This window comes from Strix uralensis, chromosome 28 (assembly GCF_047716275.1).
Source record: "Strix uralensis isolate ZFMK-TIS-50842 chromosome 28, bStrUra1, whole genome shotgun sequence".
In the NCBI taxonomy this organism is placed as follows: domain Eukaryota; kingdom Metazoa; phylum Chordata; class Aves; order Strigiformes; family Strigidae; genus Strix; species Strix uralensis.
Genome location: NC_133999.1, coordinates 5581297 through 5599462, shown reverse-complemented (window position 1 = coordinate 5599462; position 18166 = coordinate 5581297). Strand labels below are relative to the sequence as shown.

Here is an 18166-nt window from a genome sequence, read left to right as displayed (position 1 = left end):
ACAAAGAGCTTTACTAGACACAATGCTGGCACTCTTTGAAGAAACTCAGAACAGCCCACTGGATGTAACACTTATCACAACTCTGCTTCTGCATGAAAGAGGAGAAGAAAATATTCCGGGTATTACATGAGGTTATACCCATGAGAAACAACATCAAGTGTTTTAGGTGACATACACGATAAGTTTTACTCTCCATCAGTTTCGGCAGCAGCCACAGAAAAGGATCTGTTCCCTCTGAACAGTTAAAGATGCCTCACTGTTGATTAATAAGTATCTCCAAGTGCAGCAAATGCTTAAGGGACACAGGCTTGTTAGCAGGAATTTTCACAAGGTCTCCCAGTCCCCAGGCAGATCTCCAAGTATGCCACACTGCCCAAATCAGACAGAAAGGCCTCCAAGTAGACAGGCTCAAGGCCTCCAGACAGACCTTTGAAGTGCTGACTTTACATGCGGGCACTAAAAATAACACCGAGCCCATCTTCAAATAGCTGAAGAGGAAGAGCACGGCTTATCGCTCAGGCCCAACCATCCTCTCTGGCCACAGGAGAAACCTGATGTACTGGAAAGAAATACACGTGCTTTCCCCGCCCCTCGTACTGCTCCAGCACTTAGCTCAGAGCAAAGTCCTGTATTTAGGGGGGAAATAAATACAGGCAAGGCAGGAGGTTACTGAAGGCTCTGCAACAGGCCAGTGGTGGAAAAAGGATTATAAACATCCTCCTGGCTCCCAGGCAGTCCCATGCCCTCTCCCAGCAGAATTCTTTCTTCTAGTCCAGCTCCTGAATAGAGGACAAATCCAAACTTTCACGTTTTGCCCTTCATTTCAGCAGCAGAGCTTCATCCTGTCCCTCAGTCCTTGAAGCAAGGAAGGAAAAGGCCACTCCCCGGGGAGCGCTCATGTCTCAGGCATTTCACCTCAGACCATGCACTATTTTAAAACCCCTGGAAAACAGAGCGTGTTTGCAGGAAAAGCAAGGAGGGACACAAGCTGACAAATGCTGGGAGCTCTGCAAACAAAGCGACTTCACCCTTTTGGGCTCCCAGGCAGCGCTGCCCTGTGCTCGAAGAACAGTGACCCCCCCACCAAAACACGCATCCGCTGGGACTGGTTTGGTGTAACCAAATCCAGGAGTATTTGTAGTTCACTAGAGCAGTAAGCCTGGAGTAGCTTCCTTATTTAAGGCAGGAAGAGATAATTACTCCCCAAGCTGTAATGTATCAATGGCTGCAGGCCAGGTTCTTAAAACAGACAAGGACAACTAGACACCGTCAGGTGGAGGCAGCTAAAAATACGACGGTGTTGTCAGAGATGACTTCCGGGGACGAGCGAAGCACCAGCCATCCCACCAGTCACATCTCGTGTCGCCTCTTCCTCGCCTTGATTCACACTCACTTCTTTCTGTTCCCATCGACTGGGAAGGAAGAGGAAACCAAAACTAAACACCTTTGCCAGCACTCACGTGGGTCTGGCAAGCTGATAAAGAAATGCAACATGGCTTTTTTTTTTGGCTGGCTTTTAAGTGACCTGTAAAACCTGCTTGTCCCTTGGACTTCAGAGAGATTTAGTGCCAGTTAGCTGGGAACACCCAACAGATTGAATTCATAAGGCAGCTGCAAATGGCAGCAGGCGAAAAGACTGGAAATGATAAAACTCCCTGAAGTCCATGAGTTTGGCATCCTGTAGCACAGCACAGGCCCTGTTCTCGAGCAGGTTTTGGGAAATGCATGTAGCACTACATTTAGCTCCAGTCAATGTTTCCCATTGCAATGCTTTCTCTATGCTTTCTCCAAGAAAAGGATTCTCTGAAGAATTCTCCTGTGAGCAATCTAAACAGAGAGAAGCTTCAGCTCTAGCCTGACCAAACTCAGTTTCTCCTTCTGGTCTTCTAGATTCCATTTAGGAAATGGGGGCTTCTCTTGTTGCACATTCCTAAAGACAAAAAATTAATGTGACTGATTCAAATCAAATGGGCAAGGAAGTGTTTAGGTACATCAGGCAATCACTATCATCTGTACAGGCTAAAATCAAAAACCTCAAGCAGCTTTCTAATGCAGTCCAAGTATCCATCATCTCACGCAAGTCCCAGGCTCGCCAGCCATGTGATAAAAGGACTAAGCATTGAAACAAGGAAGCAGATCCAAGGCACCATCCCTGCATTTTACTCCCCAAAGTGCTAACGTTGCAGGGCTAAATGCAAAGCAGGCAAATTACTCCTTGCCTGTAGCCCAGAGGATCTGAAGTTCCACAAAGTGCTCAGGGACCAAAAGAAAGGGAAGGAGCACTGATGCCTTCCTCCCTTCTGCTCCTGGCCAAGAACATGAAGGATGAAAGCAACTGCATAGCTCAAGAGACAGAGGAATTTGATGTTGCAACCAAGCTGCTGGAACGGGCAGTCCCAACCTCTGCCACGGCCCAGCCAATAATTTCTTGCACTGACATGGATGGTGCAGCTAAATTGATGTAAACCTGATCCACCAATTTCAGTGCAACGCCAAGCCAAACCTTATGCTAAAAAGTGTTTTGGTCTCCAAAAGCAGGAGCAAAACCTCACAGGATAAGTCCAACAGCACAGGCATCCTGCTGTTCCCCACTTCATCCTCAGCAGCGGGAAGAGGAGACGTTGTGCAACAGACATGCAATACCCACAGCTCCAACCAACATCGACACTTTATTTCCAGAGAGTACAAAGAAGGCAGTCAAGAGGTTTGTCAAGATAAAGGGATGTTGTTAGGGTTCGACATTAAATGTAAGACTCATTCCTGCTACAGGTCTTGCTTGCTCAATTTAAGCCTGATGGGAGGTGGAAGAAAACATTTTCCCTGATGGAAGAAATGGCCAAAGTGAGGGCTAACATACATTTTAACATCTTCACTCTGAAACCAGCCGAGCAGCGCCGGGAATCAGCTCTTCCTACTTAGATCTCTAACTGAAACAGCGTTAAGATTATATAGGACATTGTGCCAGATATAGGCTATGGAGAGGACTCAGTAATTGACACTATTTTTATACCTTTTATGCAAATTGCAACCATCAGCCTACAAATCACCAGTTTAAGCAGCTGAGCGAGATGCTAAATAACTTGTTTAAGCCTGAGTGTGATGCACCCTGGTCTGGTCTACTTAATCCAGCTGTGGCATTGCCTTGGTAACACCCTCCTGCACGTTTCCACTGCTATCTCACTGGTCCTCCAGCCGAGCCAGACAGATCCATCCCCAAAGGATAATCATCGGATAGCAACGCTTTCCGCAAAGCAGCTTGCAGCAGCAAGCACAGAGTGCAAACCGGCACAGACGACAGTGAGTGATGCTCGCCGAGGGCTATTGCTGGTGAAAATCTAAGCTCATTACAGAGTCAGTGCTTCTGCAAAGAGCTTGAGACGGCAAGGGGCAGGTTTGGGCTGTGTTTAGCCACAGACTGCAAAGTGTGCCCCGCAGTACCAGTACAAACAGCGTTTCAGGGAAGCTGGGTCTAAGAGATGGTATTCTGTCACCAATTCTGCTGCTCACCTAAGAAACACCAGGTTTCTGATGCCTCCTCTGTGCTGCTTTCTCCTATTTTCTGCTCTTGAAACAAAAGCCTGGAGAGACTCAGACTCACAGCAAGTTAACCCAGAAATCATGACTTGACTCCTTACCCAGCTGCTGGACCGAACTCTCTCCTTTACCCTTCCACGGACCTTATTTCTGCCTTTTTTTGGGTTGTTGTTTAGGTTCTTCCCAAAATCGAAGATATTTAGCTACAGGCTGATTCTCACATACATCTGATCACACCTGAACCAACTGTGACTTGGAGGTAGCAACTAACACAGCCCAACACTGGTACCCAAAAGCTTCACTCTTGCACCAAGGTCTCACTGAACCAGAAGCTGCCCAGACAAATGAAAATGCAGCCCCATCACCTTTCAGCAATCCCACTGGTGCTCCTGCACTGGGGTATAGCTGTCTCCAGCTGTATTTATTCCATATGCTCTTACCACACCTCTCCCTCACCCATTTTCCTGTTAGTTCAGTGGTTGATACTCCCTCTGCCTCTCTCCTCCCAGGCAGGACAGCCGAGCCCTCAGTGCAAACGTGGGTCAGGATGCCAGAAATCTACGTGCATGATGCAGAGCCAAGCAACAATTAAAACCCCTTAGTAAGAGCAAAACAAACTTTCCCTCCACTTACCTTGGAATCTGGCTTTATTTTTCCTTTTCTTTTACAGGGTAAGCATTAAGTCTATTAAAACACAGTAGCTTTTACTGGCTTTTGTTAACAACATGCAGTTATTAAATTGAAGGGCTCTTCTTTGTGCAAATCTGCCTGTCCAGCACCATAGGCAAGCCCCATGCTGCTCCTTCAATTTATCATCTCAGTATTGAAGGCTTCATAAAGAATCAAGGGAATAAGTAATGCAGGAATAAAATCAAGATAGCAATGTACATTTTATCCTAACTTACTCATTTCTACAGAAGTTATCATAAGAAGAAGGAGTAAAACCCACAGATCTCTGTGAGGGCTGTTTCTCCAGACTGGTTAACCAGAGCAGACAGAGGAAAAAAGCCAGATACCTACTTCCTTGTTATATTTGTGAAATCAGTAGATCTAAGCAACATTTGTGAACAATATTTTATCACCCTAAAGAAAGATACACGGGGAAACGAGTTGTCTTAGCTGTCTTTAAACAACTTAACTCCTGCAAGCATGCGGTAAGAAATTTGTGCTCACACTTTAAATGGCTTTCTCGCAGCGGAAGCTGTGAGCGCTCGTTTTTTTTTTTTTGCCCAAATATCCATGACATGATCTCAGTTGTCATAGAAACAAGTCAGCTATCTCCTTGCCAAAAATTTTCTGCCTAATACAGAGATACAGTTAAGTATTCAATGCTGGCAGATTAAATTAGTTCAAGAAATCCCATTATTTGTGCACCTTTCTTGAAGCAAGGCGCTGTTTTATTTAGACCTCCTGCCAGATTTTAACAAAAAGCTGTGACGGAAAATGCTAATACACTGCTAAAGAGAAAAATATAGTTGCTGTTTCAGGCAGTATAATTGACAGCTAGAACAACAGGGACCAACTGTACTAAAGCCTCTGCTATTCTCACCTCTGAGCACATTTGCAGGATCGAGGCCAATATAATTAGTCTAATGGATACAAATCCAGTGGCGTCAGTTATGAAAATCTCGATGTTTTTCAAAACTGATTTTACTTCCTATGCCCAGGAAACTTCTCTGCTCCGTTCCCCTCTCCCCTTCTTCGCTGCTTTACCTACACGGCACCTGCCCATCTCCAACAGCTGCCGGGCCACCTCAGACAGATCCACCAAGGTGATATCGAGGCAAAAAAAGGTCCTGTTACTCCCTAATTATAGGATATTCTCTTTTAGAGGTTTACAAGCTCAGAAGGGTGAAATGAGAGAGGGAAGTTTGGAGACCATTAACACTAGAAGTAAGAAACAAACAAGTGTCTAGACTTGATTTGTACTAAGGTCCCAAAAAAGCACTGGCTTTTTGCAAGTGGGCACAAAGTAGCTCCTGTCCTGGTGCTGGTCTAGGGGAAAGGGCTTGCACTTCTCAGGCTGTGAAGTTATCTGCAGGGCAATTAAATTCAAGTTTCTCATGTCCCCCATCAAGAGATCCCACCAAGCTGGCATCTAGCGGTGACTGCTTGATTCGTTGTCTCAAAAAAATCAGTGAAGCTCAGGTTTCATTTACGTTGATATGGGACTCCCTTCCCCATCCCAAAAAAAACATATTCCAGTTGAAAACATGCACAGAAATTAGGGCATGCCTAAAAACGGAGACCGTTAGCAGATAACATCACAAAAAGCATAAATGTTTGCATAGCGGCTGAAATAACTAAGAAAACTCCCATGGCCGCCCGCTTTGTTTTGAACACAAGCAGGCTCAGCCAGTGGGATGTGATCGGAGGTATGCACAGTCTGCAGTCAGCAGAACAACAGTCTGATACAAGAGCCTGATCTCAGTCAGCAAATATGATTCATGCCAAGTCGCGTATCCCTGTGACTCACTTAGCACAAGTTAATCCTCTGCCTGGCCCCCAACGCAGCACCCACTCCGGGGTCTGTTTATTCCAGGAAATCAAGAAGGTAAATGCATCAGGCTCCAAGTTCTTTCAAGAAGCTGTTGTATATACAAAAGAGCACAAAAATAGATTGCTGGTTCTGGCATTCCTCCAGAATTTCTTACTGCTAAGTAAGGAACCTGCCTCCCCGCCTGAAACACATGATGGAGATGTTTTGGAGATAGGCTTCAGTGCTGGCTTCTCCTGGATCTAACTGGCATCCCTCTGCTACAGAGGCATTTACCGAACAGGCAGACTTTGTTGTCCCTGCAGACACAGAAACACGTGCAGAAACGAGAAAGCAAAGCTCCTAAAGGCCTCTCAGAATTGGTGTCTGAAAGAGGCTGCCCCAGCTTGGAGCTGCGTCTGCCCGATTCTGCACAGATACTGCGATCTGCTGTTATTTGGAGGAGCTGTGAGAAACGAGGGAGAACAAACAGCTCTGCAGAAACAGGTACACTATTCACATCGGAAGGTTAGTGCAGGAAAAGTCTATTTTTGTCCTTCGAAATGATAACTTGCATCACGCCAAGGCCGATGGCTTCTGACCCTCAACTCCTCTGGAGTTATACATATTTTTCCAAAATCTAATCAGAAAAAAATCTTACCACTCTATTTAATTTGCTGACTTTAAGGTGGTACCACAATCTTGTTCACATTTCTCTACCAGTCAATCCCGTTGGCTTTATTTGAACTAATCAGGGGATGGAGCCATGTAGGACTTGGACCGGTAGGTTTAGGTGTAATCCTGATGAACCCAAATCTGCAGTACTCTGAAGTCAGAGCTATCATCATAAACCTACGGACTACCACACACCTTGTTCTAAAGAGAAATGTATGAATCTTCATGGTCCTTTATAATCCTGGAAAGTATAAATCAGAGAAAACTCAAGTGAAGCAGATCACCAGGAAGGACACAGGCTAACACAGACCACATTTTGGGGGAAAACAATAGAGCTATTAACAGGCACAGTAATAATTTTCTGTCCCAAATTCCTGCAGATGTGTCCTGGCCAATACAAAGAAAAGTGACAGTATTCTTCACGTTCAGAAAGGAAATACAGATTTGCTTGGAAACACTGCATCTTCCCATAAGTTGTTTTCCTAAGGGTTTTATCTCCAAGGTTAGTCTACCCCTGGTGCACATCACTGCTCATTTAAAGCAGGCAGGAGGATAAAATGGTTTTCTTGCCACCTAATGTGTGGTATGTGGTTGACAGACAGGGAGATCGGTCCTCAGTTTTCCTCCCCGCTGGGAAATGCAAACATCTCATCACAATTTCTCTCTTCTCAGCACCAAACATCCCTCCATTCACAAGAATCACCCCCAGCATATCACTGCAAGCACATGGCTTCGGAAGCGCACGCAGAGACACTCTTCGTGTGCAGAACAGCTCCTCTGAGCACCGCGCGAGAGCCCTGACCTCAACCTACAACGGCGGGGTCAAAGACAGCACGAATAGCCATGGGGAGCTGTGGATGTGCCACGGCCTCCCTCCGTCACCCTGCGCTACACTGACCTTATTGTCCACAATAACAAAACGCAATCACGCTGGAGCAGCAAGAGGGAACTCGGTAAGAAGCTCCCAGATCCACAAAGACCCAGCGGGAACACTACAGAAAACAGGTCAGCCATCTGCCTGGAGGTAACGGCGACTTTTAGATACTGCCAAGAGAGACAGTCTCTTGTGTAGCTCTCCAGACCAGACAGTCATTAAATAAAGATAGGAAACAGAAGCCAGCTCTGAACTATCTGAAGGGCTGAGTAACAGAAAAGCACTTGTGGGGTTTAACCTGAGCGTTGAGAGTCTCCCTCCTCACTTTGTCATGCACGATCACTGCCCACAGCTCCATGCAGACTGGGAAGGAAAGGACCTCCTCACAGCCCAAGGCAGAGACATCCAACCCTTAAAATGACAAAAATCTTCCTGGGATCAAACTTCTCTGGCATCACCACAAATGAGCAAAGAAATGGGCAGTTCAATGGAGAGCCTGTGCGTTTTGCAAAAAGCAGTGGTCAAGTCAAACACCATCCAAAGGATATGCAGCTCTTTCATCAGCTCCAGGGCAGGCCAGAAGCTGGCAAAGGTATTAAATATAACAGCCGGTTATACTGAGCTCCATTAGAAATGCAATCAGTCCAATTTCTCTTTGTCATAATTAACAACAACGGATAACAATGCACTCCTGTTGGTAAACACACATAAAGCTGAGCATCAGATGGCAAGGAAGGCTGAAATGTATTCTTACATCAGACCTGAGATTGCTAGCGCCTGTCAAGAATAAAGGAGGTTCATGATTCAGCAGAAGCCAAGCAAACTGATGTGTGGTATCAAGCCTGAAATAATATTAAGAGCTATTAAAAAAACAAGCCTTTGGGGTGGGTCTAGAAGCAGGCATGGATGAGGATGAAGAGAGGCATCGCTGTGGTGGTTTATTGGTTTTGGTCTTACAAGAACCTCATCTTGTTATCACAAACTCCCAACTCCTAGGAGCTCTCCTGTGACCTGGGAAGTAACAGGATTTGAAATTGCCCACATTTTCACAGCGCCTGCACTGTTATTTCTCTACACCCTGCACCCTCTCCCAAGCCGAACACCAAAATCGGAGCTGCTGCATCCTTTCCAGCACAGACCAGGCTGGCGTTCTCATCTACCCTTCACCCTCCCAAGCAGACCTAAGGGACAGTTACTTGTCAGCACGAGCATTCAAACACTGGCATTTACTTAGCTCAGTATCTTCAAAGCACTTTATATCACTAGGGAAGTCTTGCAAAACACCCGGAAGCACAAGAAATCAAGAGGCTTGGAAGCCAAAGTCCTTCACGTTTTGTACCACATGATACAGATGTAGCCAGATAAAAAGTCACATTGTCAGTCCAACCACAAAACCGGGCTGGAAAGAGTCCTCACCATCAAACCTTTCCTAAGTACAGAAACATTTCCCCCTTGCACACTTCATGCCTGCTTTCCAAGGCCTTGTACCAGCGAAGCGACGCTCCTGCGCTTTTCCTGTAAGAAAGGAGCACGCCCAGCTGCTGCGGGTGCAGCGAGGTGCCGAACGCTGCACTGTGGAAAAATCCACCTGCACGGGCCACTGCACAAAACCGCCCGCCAGCAGAGCGGCTGCAGGCACCGCTTCTATTTGATCTTGCAGCTGCCACCTCTCTTAAAAGGGACAATATTTTCCAGCAAGACGCTGCCTGACAGTGACAAAGGGGTCGGTAAACAAAGCCACAAGTGATGCAGGGGTGTGATCTGCAGCCCAGATAAGCCTGCCTCTAAACAGACCTGCCCTCCTCCCCTTCCATGGGACTAGGCCATGGGATGTCTGAGACCCCCTCCGCTAATTTCAGACAACTACCAGTGCAACCATCCTAGCAAAAGAAGGACAGAAAAGGAAAAAACCCTCTGTCCTCACTTCTGAGCCACACAAAGTGCAAACCGCTACTGACAAGCAACCTTAAAATCCCATTAAACTAGCAAAGGTGTTCCGGAGCTCTGCATGCATCATGAAACAATTTGCCTTCACACTTTTCCTGTTCTCTTTGGAAGCTGGAAAAGAAAATGTGATTTAATGGCATACACACAACACAGGAGAGAAGGCATTGACCTCTGATTTCAGATAATGAATGAGTCTACAAAGCAAAGGGACGAGCCTACAAAGACCGAGGGAGAACGGGATCTGTAATAACAGGAAACTAGACCTTGTTTCAGTCACCTAATCTCAGGTATCTACACACTAACAGCAACAGTTAACAGCATCTAAGAAGTCCTTGGGCTAAGAAAATGGGTACCAAGCACAAATAACACCAGAGCAGGTTTCCCTGTGTTTTCACTGGAGAGATCAGAAGGAGTTCACTGATCAAACAGATGTTGCCTTGTTCCCTTTGAGACAAAGATTGTGTGTTGCACAAGTTTTAACACAAATTGATTTTAAAATGTTTTGCTCCTTCGGTTGAGACCGTTGTGCCAGAGTTTCAGCTATAAGCATTGCCCTGTGCCAGCAGGGAGGAAAACATCAAAGCTGCCACATTGTGCAAGGGTTAGAGGACCAGAAAGTGAAACCAGCCTCTCTCTTTCCACTATCAAAACAGTAAAGTGGGAACAAGTACAAAACACAACTTTCCGGGTCTAATCTTAAAATCAGCCTTGATGTTTACATCTCATTTTAACTCGTTTCTTTTAATATGCTGAGAGCTCTTTTCAGAAGACATAAGGGTTTCTGTAGAATACAATATGCATTGCTAAATCATTTTTCTTGGCAAGGCTAACTGAATGACAAAGCAGAAACAGGAATCTCCCCTCTCGACAGCAATACCTGCAGGCAGGCTAAGACCACCGATAAACAGGACGCGCATGAGCAATTTTGCTGCGTTGGCTTTATACTGATGTTATTCCCAGGCTCTGCCAGGCATTTCCCAAGCACTAAAAACACAACGGCTTGATCTCAGGGGAGGAAAGAAAAATCTGCCACTGAGCTCTGCTGCCAAGGAAAGCACAACACTGTGGGGTTTTACTAATGGCAGGATAACTGTTACCAGGTAACCGCCTACCAGGCTTGATTTTAACAGTTTTGGGAAATTCTCTGCCTGCCATAACTGCTTTCTATTGTTAAGAGACGTCACATTCAGCACCTCAAGGAGCTGTTCTTCATTGCTTGGAAACACCTTTTCCTTTTTTATTTTCTCTTGCAATTCATTTGAGCTGCTTTAGGATGAGCAGGATGACATAAATGTTCCCTCTCTCTAGTAAAGACACTTCAAGTCATTGACTCAAAAGTAATATTAGAGGAGCCCTTCAGAAGGCTCGCTATATGTAAAAAGCATACTTGCCTGGAGATAACAAGATTGCACTCAAAATAGCGGCCCTCTGACCTTCTTTGGCAACTTCCGCATGACAAGAAGCTAAAGCAAGATCGCAGCTTGGCCGAGGGAGTTTGTTTGCATGCTGGTTAAGCAGTACCAGTCCTTCCAGGCTGCTGAGGGACGTCTTCCAACTCCCACAAAAGTTCTGGAATATAAAAGTCCCTGAAGATTTTCTGCTGCGAAGTAAATTCCAACTGAGACAAATGTACTTATCTAGAGGATAACAGCTTTGCCCTGTGCACAACAACAACAAAAGAGGAGCCATCTTATTGCTCTCTTAATAGAGGTTGGCAAATCTGCATGTGAGGCAGCTTCATGGAAGCTATGAAAAAGGCAGAAACTTCAGTTCTACACCAAGGCAACCCATTCGCGACGCTGTCAGTGCTCTCTGTCCCAGTTCCCTCGCTAATCACATCAGAACAATAAAGCTTCCTCAAACCTGACTGTAGAGCTCCTAGCAGGTGTTAAACCGGCATTCAAAACAGCGTTAAAAGTGACATTTAAATTGCAAAAGACAGTTTTGCCTCATGATTTCACGCTTCTCTGAATTGCGTGTTTCATGCATTAACAAAGGAAACATCAATATGATGTTACTAAAGGGCAAACGGACAATTCCAGGGTTGCTCCCAAGGTACGCGCATTAAACCCCAACGCAGCAAAGAATCGCTTTTCCCTCCAGTTTTTCGTCTTTGTGACTCTGCAAATATTATTTACAAAGTTTTTCTTGACTGATTATTCCTCTTGCTCCTTTCCTCTTTGGGGAGGCGCAGGAGTAAAAGATGACAAGGGTGACGACATGACTCACGGAGCAACTGCCAAGCTCAGAGCATCCAACTGGGTTTGGGTTTGGAACAGAAGTGACGTTACGGGGAAAGAGTCAAGTTCTCTTTTCACAGCTCTTCTTTGGAGAAACACAACCGTTAAACCTCACTAAACTATCGATGGAGACCACACACCCCGCTGCAGGAGTGAGTACATACTTAGGGATGACTTAGGATGTACCAAAGTCTTACCTAAAGCAATCTGCAGGGTTTTGTAACCCCAACTCGAAATACCCAACAAAACCAGTTTACGCGCGGATCTCCCCGCTCCTAGAAGGCGGGAGCCGGGACCGGTTGTCCAGCCACGGATGAAAACACCCCCGGGGCCCGGCTTTGTCGTTTGGGGCCGGTTTTGGGGCTGTCGCGGTGGGGTAAATAAAACAAGCGACGGGCCCCGCAGGCGCTGCAAGAGCACAGGGAGAGGCGCACGGTGCAGGGCAGGACGGGGGTCGCGCAGCAGCGGCCTCAGCCCCGGCGGGAGGAGAAGAGACCCCCGCGGTCCGCAGGCCGCGCAGCCCGCCCGCCCGCCCGCCGCAGGCCCCGCGCCCCCCCGCCGCTCCCCGCCCCGCTCCCCGGCCTGCCCCCTCCGCTCCCCGGCCCGCACCCCACCTTCTCCTCGGGGTCCCGCGCCCCGCCGGGCTCCCGGCCGAGCCGCTGCCGCAGCTCGCTCATGCCGGCTCCGCGCCCGCGGCCGCTCCGCACCGCTCCGCCGCCGATGCGCCCCTCACTCCCGCGGCCACCAGGGGGCGGGCGAGGGCAGAGCCCCGCCGCCGCCCAATCAGCGGCGCGGGAGGGAGGCGGAGGCGGGACTTGCCCCGTCCTGGCTCCGCCCAGGTGTACCCGGATGTGAGGCCGCCGGCGCCATCATGGGTGGGCGCAAGTGCGTAGCTGCCGCCGGGGGGGAGGGATCGGGAAAGCCCCGCGCGCGGGAAGCTGACGGGCTCGGGGAGAATCGTGGCGGGTTTGTCTCCCAGAGGAATTGTCGCGGGTTGTCACTCAGGCCTGGAGTTCCTGTCAGGAACTGGCGTCTGAGGAGAGGCGCCTCGAGCTGTCCCTACGGACAGGCCCTGCGTGTGGCACTGGCGCGGGCTGCAGTGACCAGAGAGCCCCCCCCCGACTCAGAGGGAGCCCCCCCTCAGCCGGGGCGCGGGGCGAGCGCGGCCTCCCGGCACCGCCATTCCCGCTAGGCCCGCCGGCCATCGCCGCACGGCGAGGCGGGACGCGGGCTCGCGCCACTGGGAGTGTGTAGTCCGCGTGGTGATTGGCTCCCGCCGGATGAGGGGGCAGGATTAAGGGCAGGAGCGGCGCCGGGATTGGCCGGAGAGCCTGGGGGGAGGGAGCGGGGGACCGGTTACGTGAGCGTGGATAGGGTGTCGCTGAGGGAGGGGAGGGCCGCTGGCGATTGGCTGCGGCGCGACGGTGGGCGGGGCGAAAGGCGGTATAAAAAGGGCGCTTGGCGGGCCGCGGCTCTTGGCGGCCAGCGGCGTTCCTGGGTGTGTTGGTGCTGGTCGCTGCTGCTGCGACAATGTTCGAGGCGCGGCTGGTGCAGGGCTCGGTGCTCAAGCGGGTGCTGGAGGCCCTCAAGGACCTCATCACTGAGGCCTGCTGGGACCTGGGCTCGGGCGGCATCAGCCTGCAGAGTATGGACTCCTCGCACGTCTCCCTGGTGCAGCTCACGCTGCGCTCCGAGGGCTTCGACACGTACCGCTGCGACCGCAACATCGCCATGGGTGTCAACCTCTCCAGGTGGGGAGGGCGGCGGGGCCTCTCCGGGCGGGGGAGCGGGCCCGGGCCTGAGGCGCTGAGGGGAGGCGAGGGCCGCTGGGCCGTGGGGAAGGGGGGGAATGAGGGGAAGATGTGGGGCGCGAGGTCGCCTTTGCTTTCGTGTTCGCTGGGGAGCGGCTCTTGGGGCGGGCGGGCGCCGTTTGGAGCCTTTCTCAGCCCTTCCCCCTCCCTCCTCAGAGCTCTCGCGCCGTTTTTCGCGGCGCGCGGGGGGTCCGGCGGCGGCGGTGACGTCACTGCCGGCGCGCCATGGCGGGAAAGCGTGGCGGGGAGCGGGGCAGGCCCAGCCCTGCCCGCCATGGCGCCTCGCCGCCCGGTCCGGCCCTCGCTCTGCCGCACGGGGAGGGGGATGGAGCGGGGGGGCCGAGCCCCAGCTCTGCGCTTTCCGCACAGCTCCGTGTGCCGCGGCTGAGCTGCTGACTGCTTCTTGCCAGCCTTGTTTTCACACTGTAGTAGGCAACGGGTGCGCGTTCCTGCTCTGTCTGCTTGTAATCCTGTGACTAACGTCCCTTTCTCCCTCCCTTAGCATGTCCAAAATACTGAAATGTGCAGGAAACGAAGATATCATCACTCTCCGAGCAGAAGACAATGCGGATACGTTGGCTCTAGTGTTTGAAGCACCAAGTGAGTGTTAGATTTGGGAACTGATTTACTACAGTGATATTTTTAGGTAGTCTTCATAAATCACGTAGATGCAGGGTGGGAAGGAAATGACAATACTTTTGAAATGGGAAGGGTCACCTGATACTCAAACACTTCAAAAGGTCTGGAGATGTAAGCTTAGTCAACTTGACCAATGCTTTCTTTGTAAGAGAAAGACTTTAGGCCATGTGCAGATGCTCTTGGTGAGTTGCTATCCTCTTACAGCTACTTTGGGTCACTTTCTGATTTCTAGCTCCAATTAAACAAGGTGGATCTTATTGTCACAACTGAGGTGTTTTTATTTGGCAGAGGGGAAAGGAGTAAAACTTAAATTCAGGATGATAACTTCTGAGAAACACTTTGTCAAACTATCTTTTGTTTCTTTAGATCAGGAAAAGGTTTCCGATTATGAGATGAAACTAATGGATCTTGATGTGGAGCAGCTTGGAATTCCAGTAAGTAGTAGCTCAAATGACTGACTACACTATCTCTTAGAAATGGGTGTTTTCCTATATCCACATCAGACTTGGAGTTTGAGCTTGTAACATAAGTTCCTTTGGAAAGCCTGGACAAACACAGGGGTAGTGACTACACTGGGATTCTTGGTAGAAATTTAATTGTGACACTTCCTTCACAGGAACAAGAATATAGTTGTGTAGTGAAAATGCCCTCTGCTGAATTCGCACGCATCTGTAGAGATCTCAGCCACATCGGCGATGCAGTTGTCATTTCCTGTGCAAAAGATGGTGTGAAATTTTCAGCTAATGGAGAGCTGGGCAATGGAAACATCAAGCTGTCGCAGACCAGCAATGTGGATAAAGAGGAAGAAGCTGTAAGTTAAGCATTCACAGTTGCTGTGGGGTCTTCAGTGTTGAGGTTTCTACAAATATGACTAATTATCTGACCTATTGGGGGCTAAAACTGGGTGATTGGATCATGTACTTCTCTAGTTCATAGGTTAGAGTCAACAAATTGTTGCCAACTTCAGGCCCTTACCCCAAGGGCCTGCAAGCAGTGCTCAGCAGAACAGTGGGGAGTAGCTCTGACTGCCTTTGCAATGGCTGAATTATTTGAGGGAACTTGCTGCAGCTTGGATTTATTGATGTCTAACCTGGCTGATTGTTTTCTAGGTTACAATAGAGATGAATGAGCCAGTCCAATTGACCTTTGCTCTGAGGTACTTGAACTTTTTTACCAAAGCCACTCCCCTGTCACCTACAGTAACACTCAGCATGTCTGCAGATGTTCCTCTTGGTAAGTAGAAGCAGCTCTACTTGAAAAATCTTGTAGAAAGCTGCCAGCTTAGAACTGCATTAAGAACTCACTGAATGGCTTCTCTGAAGAACCTTCTGAATACTGTTTTTTCTTTTTCACAGTTGTGGAGTACAAGATTGCTGATATGGGACACTTAAAATACTACCTGGCTCCAAAGATTGAAGACCAACAAGAAGGCTCTTAATTGGAGTAGGACTGAGGGGGAGATCTGAGCTCTTTGGGGAGGACAGCTGACTTTGAGAAGGAGATGGTGGTGTTAGCAATTTCAGTGCATTGGAGCATCATATGAGCACCATTAGACATATTATGTAGATATCTTTGTAAATATTTTTCAACTTACTATTTTGCTATACTGATGTCTCTAGAAATAGGAAATTTTGTTTTTTCTAGTCTATTCCTGTACTTCCAGTAATCTCATATGCTGTCTGAAGGTGAAATATCTTACTCCTTTCAACTTGTGTTAGAGAAGGGGTGCAATATTTAACTTGAGTAAAGATGATGTTTCCCAAAGTTTCACCTGTGGACCTGTAGTTGACTAGGGTTGCTGTTCAGTTATGCTGTTTTATTTGACCTTACTTTATTTTTAAAGCTGGTATTCTAACTGAGACTTGGAAAATGGAAATAAAGAATGTAATTTTGTGGGTTTTAACCTGTTTAAATGTGGATGAATGAGTCGATGCTTTGCCAAAACTATGCTGTACCCTAGCTCCTTTTCCAGAGGCACGTGTGTGCTTCTTTGCACTGGAGTTACCAGCTTCTCCAATCATTTAGATGTGTTTAATGGAGGGGTGTGGTTGGTTTGAGTAATTAATTGGTCTGTGATGCCATTCCCTTTAAGCAGAGGTTTGTGGAACAGGCTTTCCTTAGTGCATGCATCAGCTCTGGCAGCTCTCTCTGTCCTTGGCTCTTGGTGAAGTCTGAGAGCGTTGTGGGCACATGCTGTGGCACAGCTCTGACAAAGCAGCTTGGTCTGAGCTGTGTGAACCCTTCCTGGGTCTGGGTCTACTGTTTCTGAGTTATTGACGTTAAGCTGCTCCTCAGCAGGTTGCATTCATTGTGTGCCTCTGTCCCCCACCTTACATGTGTCTGTTGACATGTGTAGTGCACTCCCCTGTGCCACCCGCAATTCTCTCAATCGAGGATATTTGTGATCATGTTCATTTTATTGGTGAAGGTACAAAACCATGGTTTACAGCATGTTTCGCCCTGAAGGTTTGATCATGAAAAACAGGGTTTGAAAACAGCTTCAGGCAGCTACTGTGTTTCTCTGCTTCCTGAGTGCTACCAGCTAGCCATAAATACCCAGTGTGGGACCTGAGCGATGCCACTTTGTCACAAATGAAGAAACACTAAAAAGCAATTCAGTTGGCTTGATCAGTGCTGTGTGGTAAGTAGAACTGAGAGGCTCTGGAGTGCTCTTGGGTGTGCTTTTTTTAGGAGGCCACCTACTCCTGCTAGTTGGCAATAAAAGTATCTTGAGCATAAACTGCCTGAAAACTTGACACTTGGAAAACCCAACTGATTTAGCAGAAGAATTTCACAAGGTGGCAGTACTGATTTAAGAAACAAATTCTGCTGTGTCAGAATGATGTGGCTACTGTTGGGATAGGAACTTGCCCCTGCTTGAAGCTGGGGGACAGGATTTAATGCCCCTGCCTTTGATTCTTCGTTGGTAGTAGCACTACTCTATTAGTAGAGTTGGTTTAGGCTGAGGCTTCCTTCTGTGATGCAGATAGCTCCCTGCATGGTTTTCGGTTCCCACGTTGAGCTTTGTGTTGTGTCTCCAGAGTATACCCTGTTTATTCTCTTGAACTTTCTTAGCTTGCTGATTAATTCAGTACCTTTAAGAAAACATCTTGGAGGTAAAATCTGGCCCAGCTGCCCTAAAAGTTTTCATCAGTTGCCCAGAACAGTAGTAGCGGATACCTTGGATAACCAGGAGGCTTTTTTCACTCCAAAGGTGATGCCTGGAATTGGATGATCACTGGGGTGCCCACAAGCACAACAAGCAAATAACGTGCTTCAGCAAAGAATCAAAAGATTTGTGATGCTGAGATAGGGAAGGAATCCGGGTTTCAAGGATGTACGTAAAACTGGGCTAGATTGAAGCAAATTCTGGTGTAACTCCCTGTAGTGGGGATTACCAAACCTTTATTTATGCTATTCTACTTGTAAACACTGTAAAAATAAGGTAAATTATTTGGTTTTTACAGCTGTAATGACAAAATTGAGTAGCCTCATGGAAGAAACTTCCTTTAACGTTAGTACCTACGCACTTGTGTACTGGCTGCTTTCTGGGTAAATCCTTAAAGCTGCTGAATGTTTACTTTGCTATTGCCCTACCCAAACACTCAAAATTAACATGTCCCCTAAAAAAAAAAAGTGGGGGAGGCTCAGTAAAGGCTGTGTGTTTCTCCATGTAAACTTCTGAAGTTTTAGTCTTTCTCACCAAGGAGAAAAGAAATAAGAGGGAGGAAGAATCCTTTAAAACTTAAGGAGATTAGGCTTTTCAGGGTCTAAATCCAGTGCATGTTTTATTAATTTACTGGAACCATGGCAATTCCTGCAGTTTCCCTGTTTGGAGCAGTTGGAGGACGTGGATCCCCAGCTGTGTTTCATCTGATGGGTTAATACTGTTCCAGGTGCTAGAAATTTTCTGGCAATAGCTAGAAAATGGAGGGCGGTGCTGTGTCTGACAGTTTAATTATGTCCAGAT

At 47.9% G+C, this 18166-nt stretch overlaps 2 protein-coding genes across 3 annotated transcripts in view; one reads left to right on the top strand and one right to left on the bottom strand.

Annotated features, from left to right (window-relative positions):
* Positions 1 to 13045, bottom strand: part of LOC141935791 (rho GTPase-activating protein 25-like) — a 52891-nt gene extending 39846 nt beyond the window's left edge. Inside the window, exon 1 of one of the 2 annotated variants that reach the window (XM_074852327.1) lies at positions 12361 to 13045. In XM_074852327.1, coding sequence (XP_074708428.1) covers positions 12361 to 12423 — 63 coding nt within the window. In that variant the 5' untranslated portion in view covers positions 12424 to 13045. Of the gene's footprint in view, positions 1 to 10897; positions 11065 to 12360 lie in introns of those variants that run through there. The other variant, XM_074852328.1, reaches the window with a different exon arrangement.
* Positions 13046 to 13205: 160 nt separating this feature from the next.
* Positions 13206 to 16109, top strand: PCNA (proliferating cell nuclear antigen). The gene is made up of 6 exons (XM_074852250.1): positions 13206 to 13497; positions 14060 to 14157; positions 14563 to 14630; positions 14813 to 15007; positions 15306 to 15429; positions 15552 to 16109. The coding sequence occupies exons 1-6, from the start codon at positions 13277 to 13279 to the stop codon at positions 15632 to 15634; spliced, it is 789 nt and encodes a 262-aa protein (XP_074708351.1). The 5' UTR covers positions 13206 to 13276; the 3' UTR covers positions 15635 to 16109.
* The last annotated feature ends 2057 nt before the right edge of the window (positions 16110 to 18166 follow it).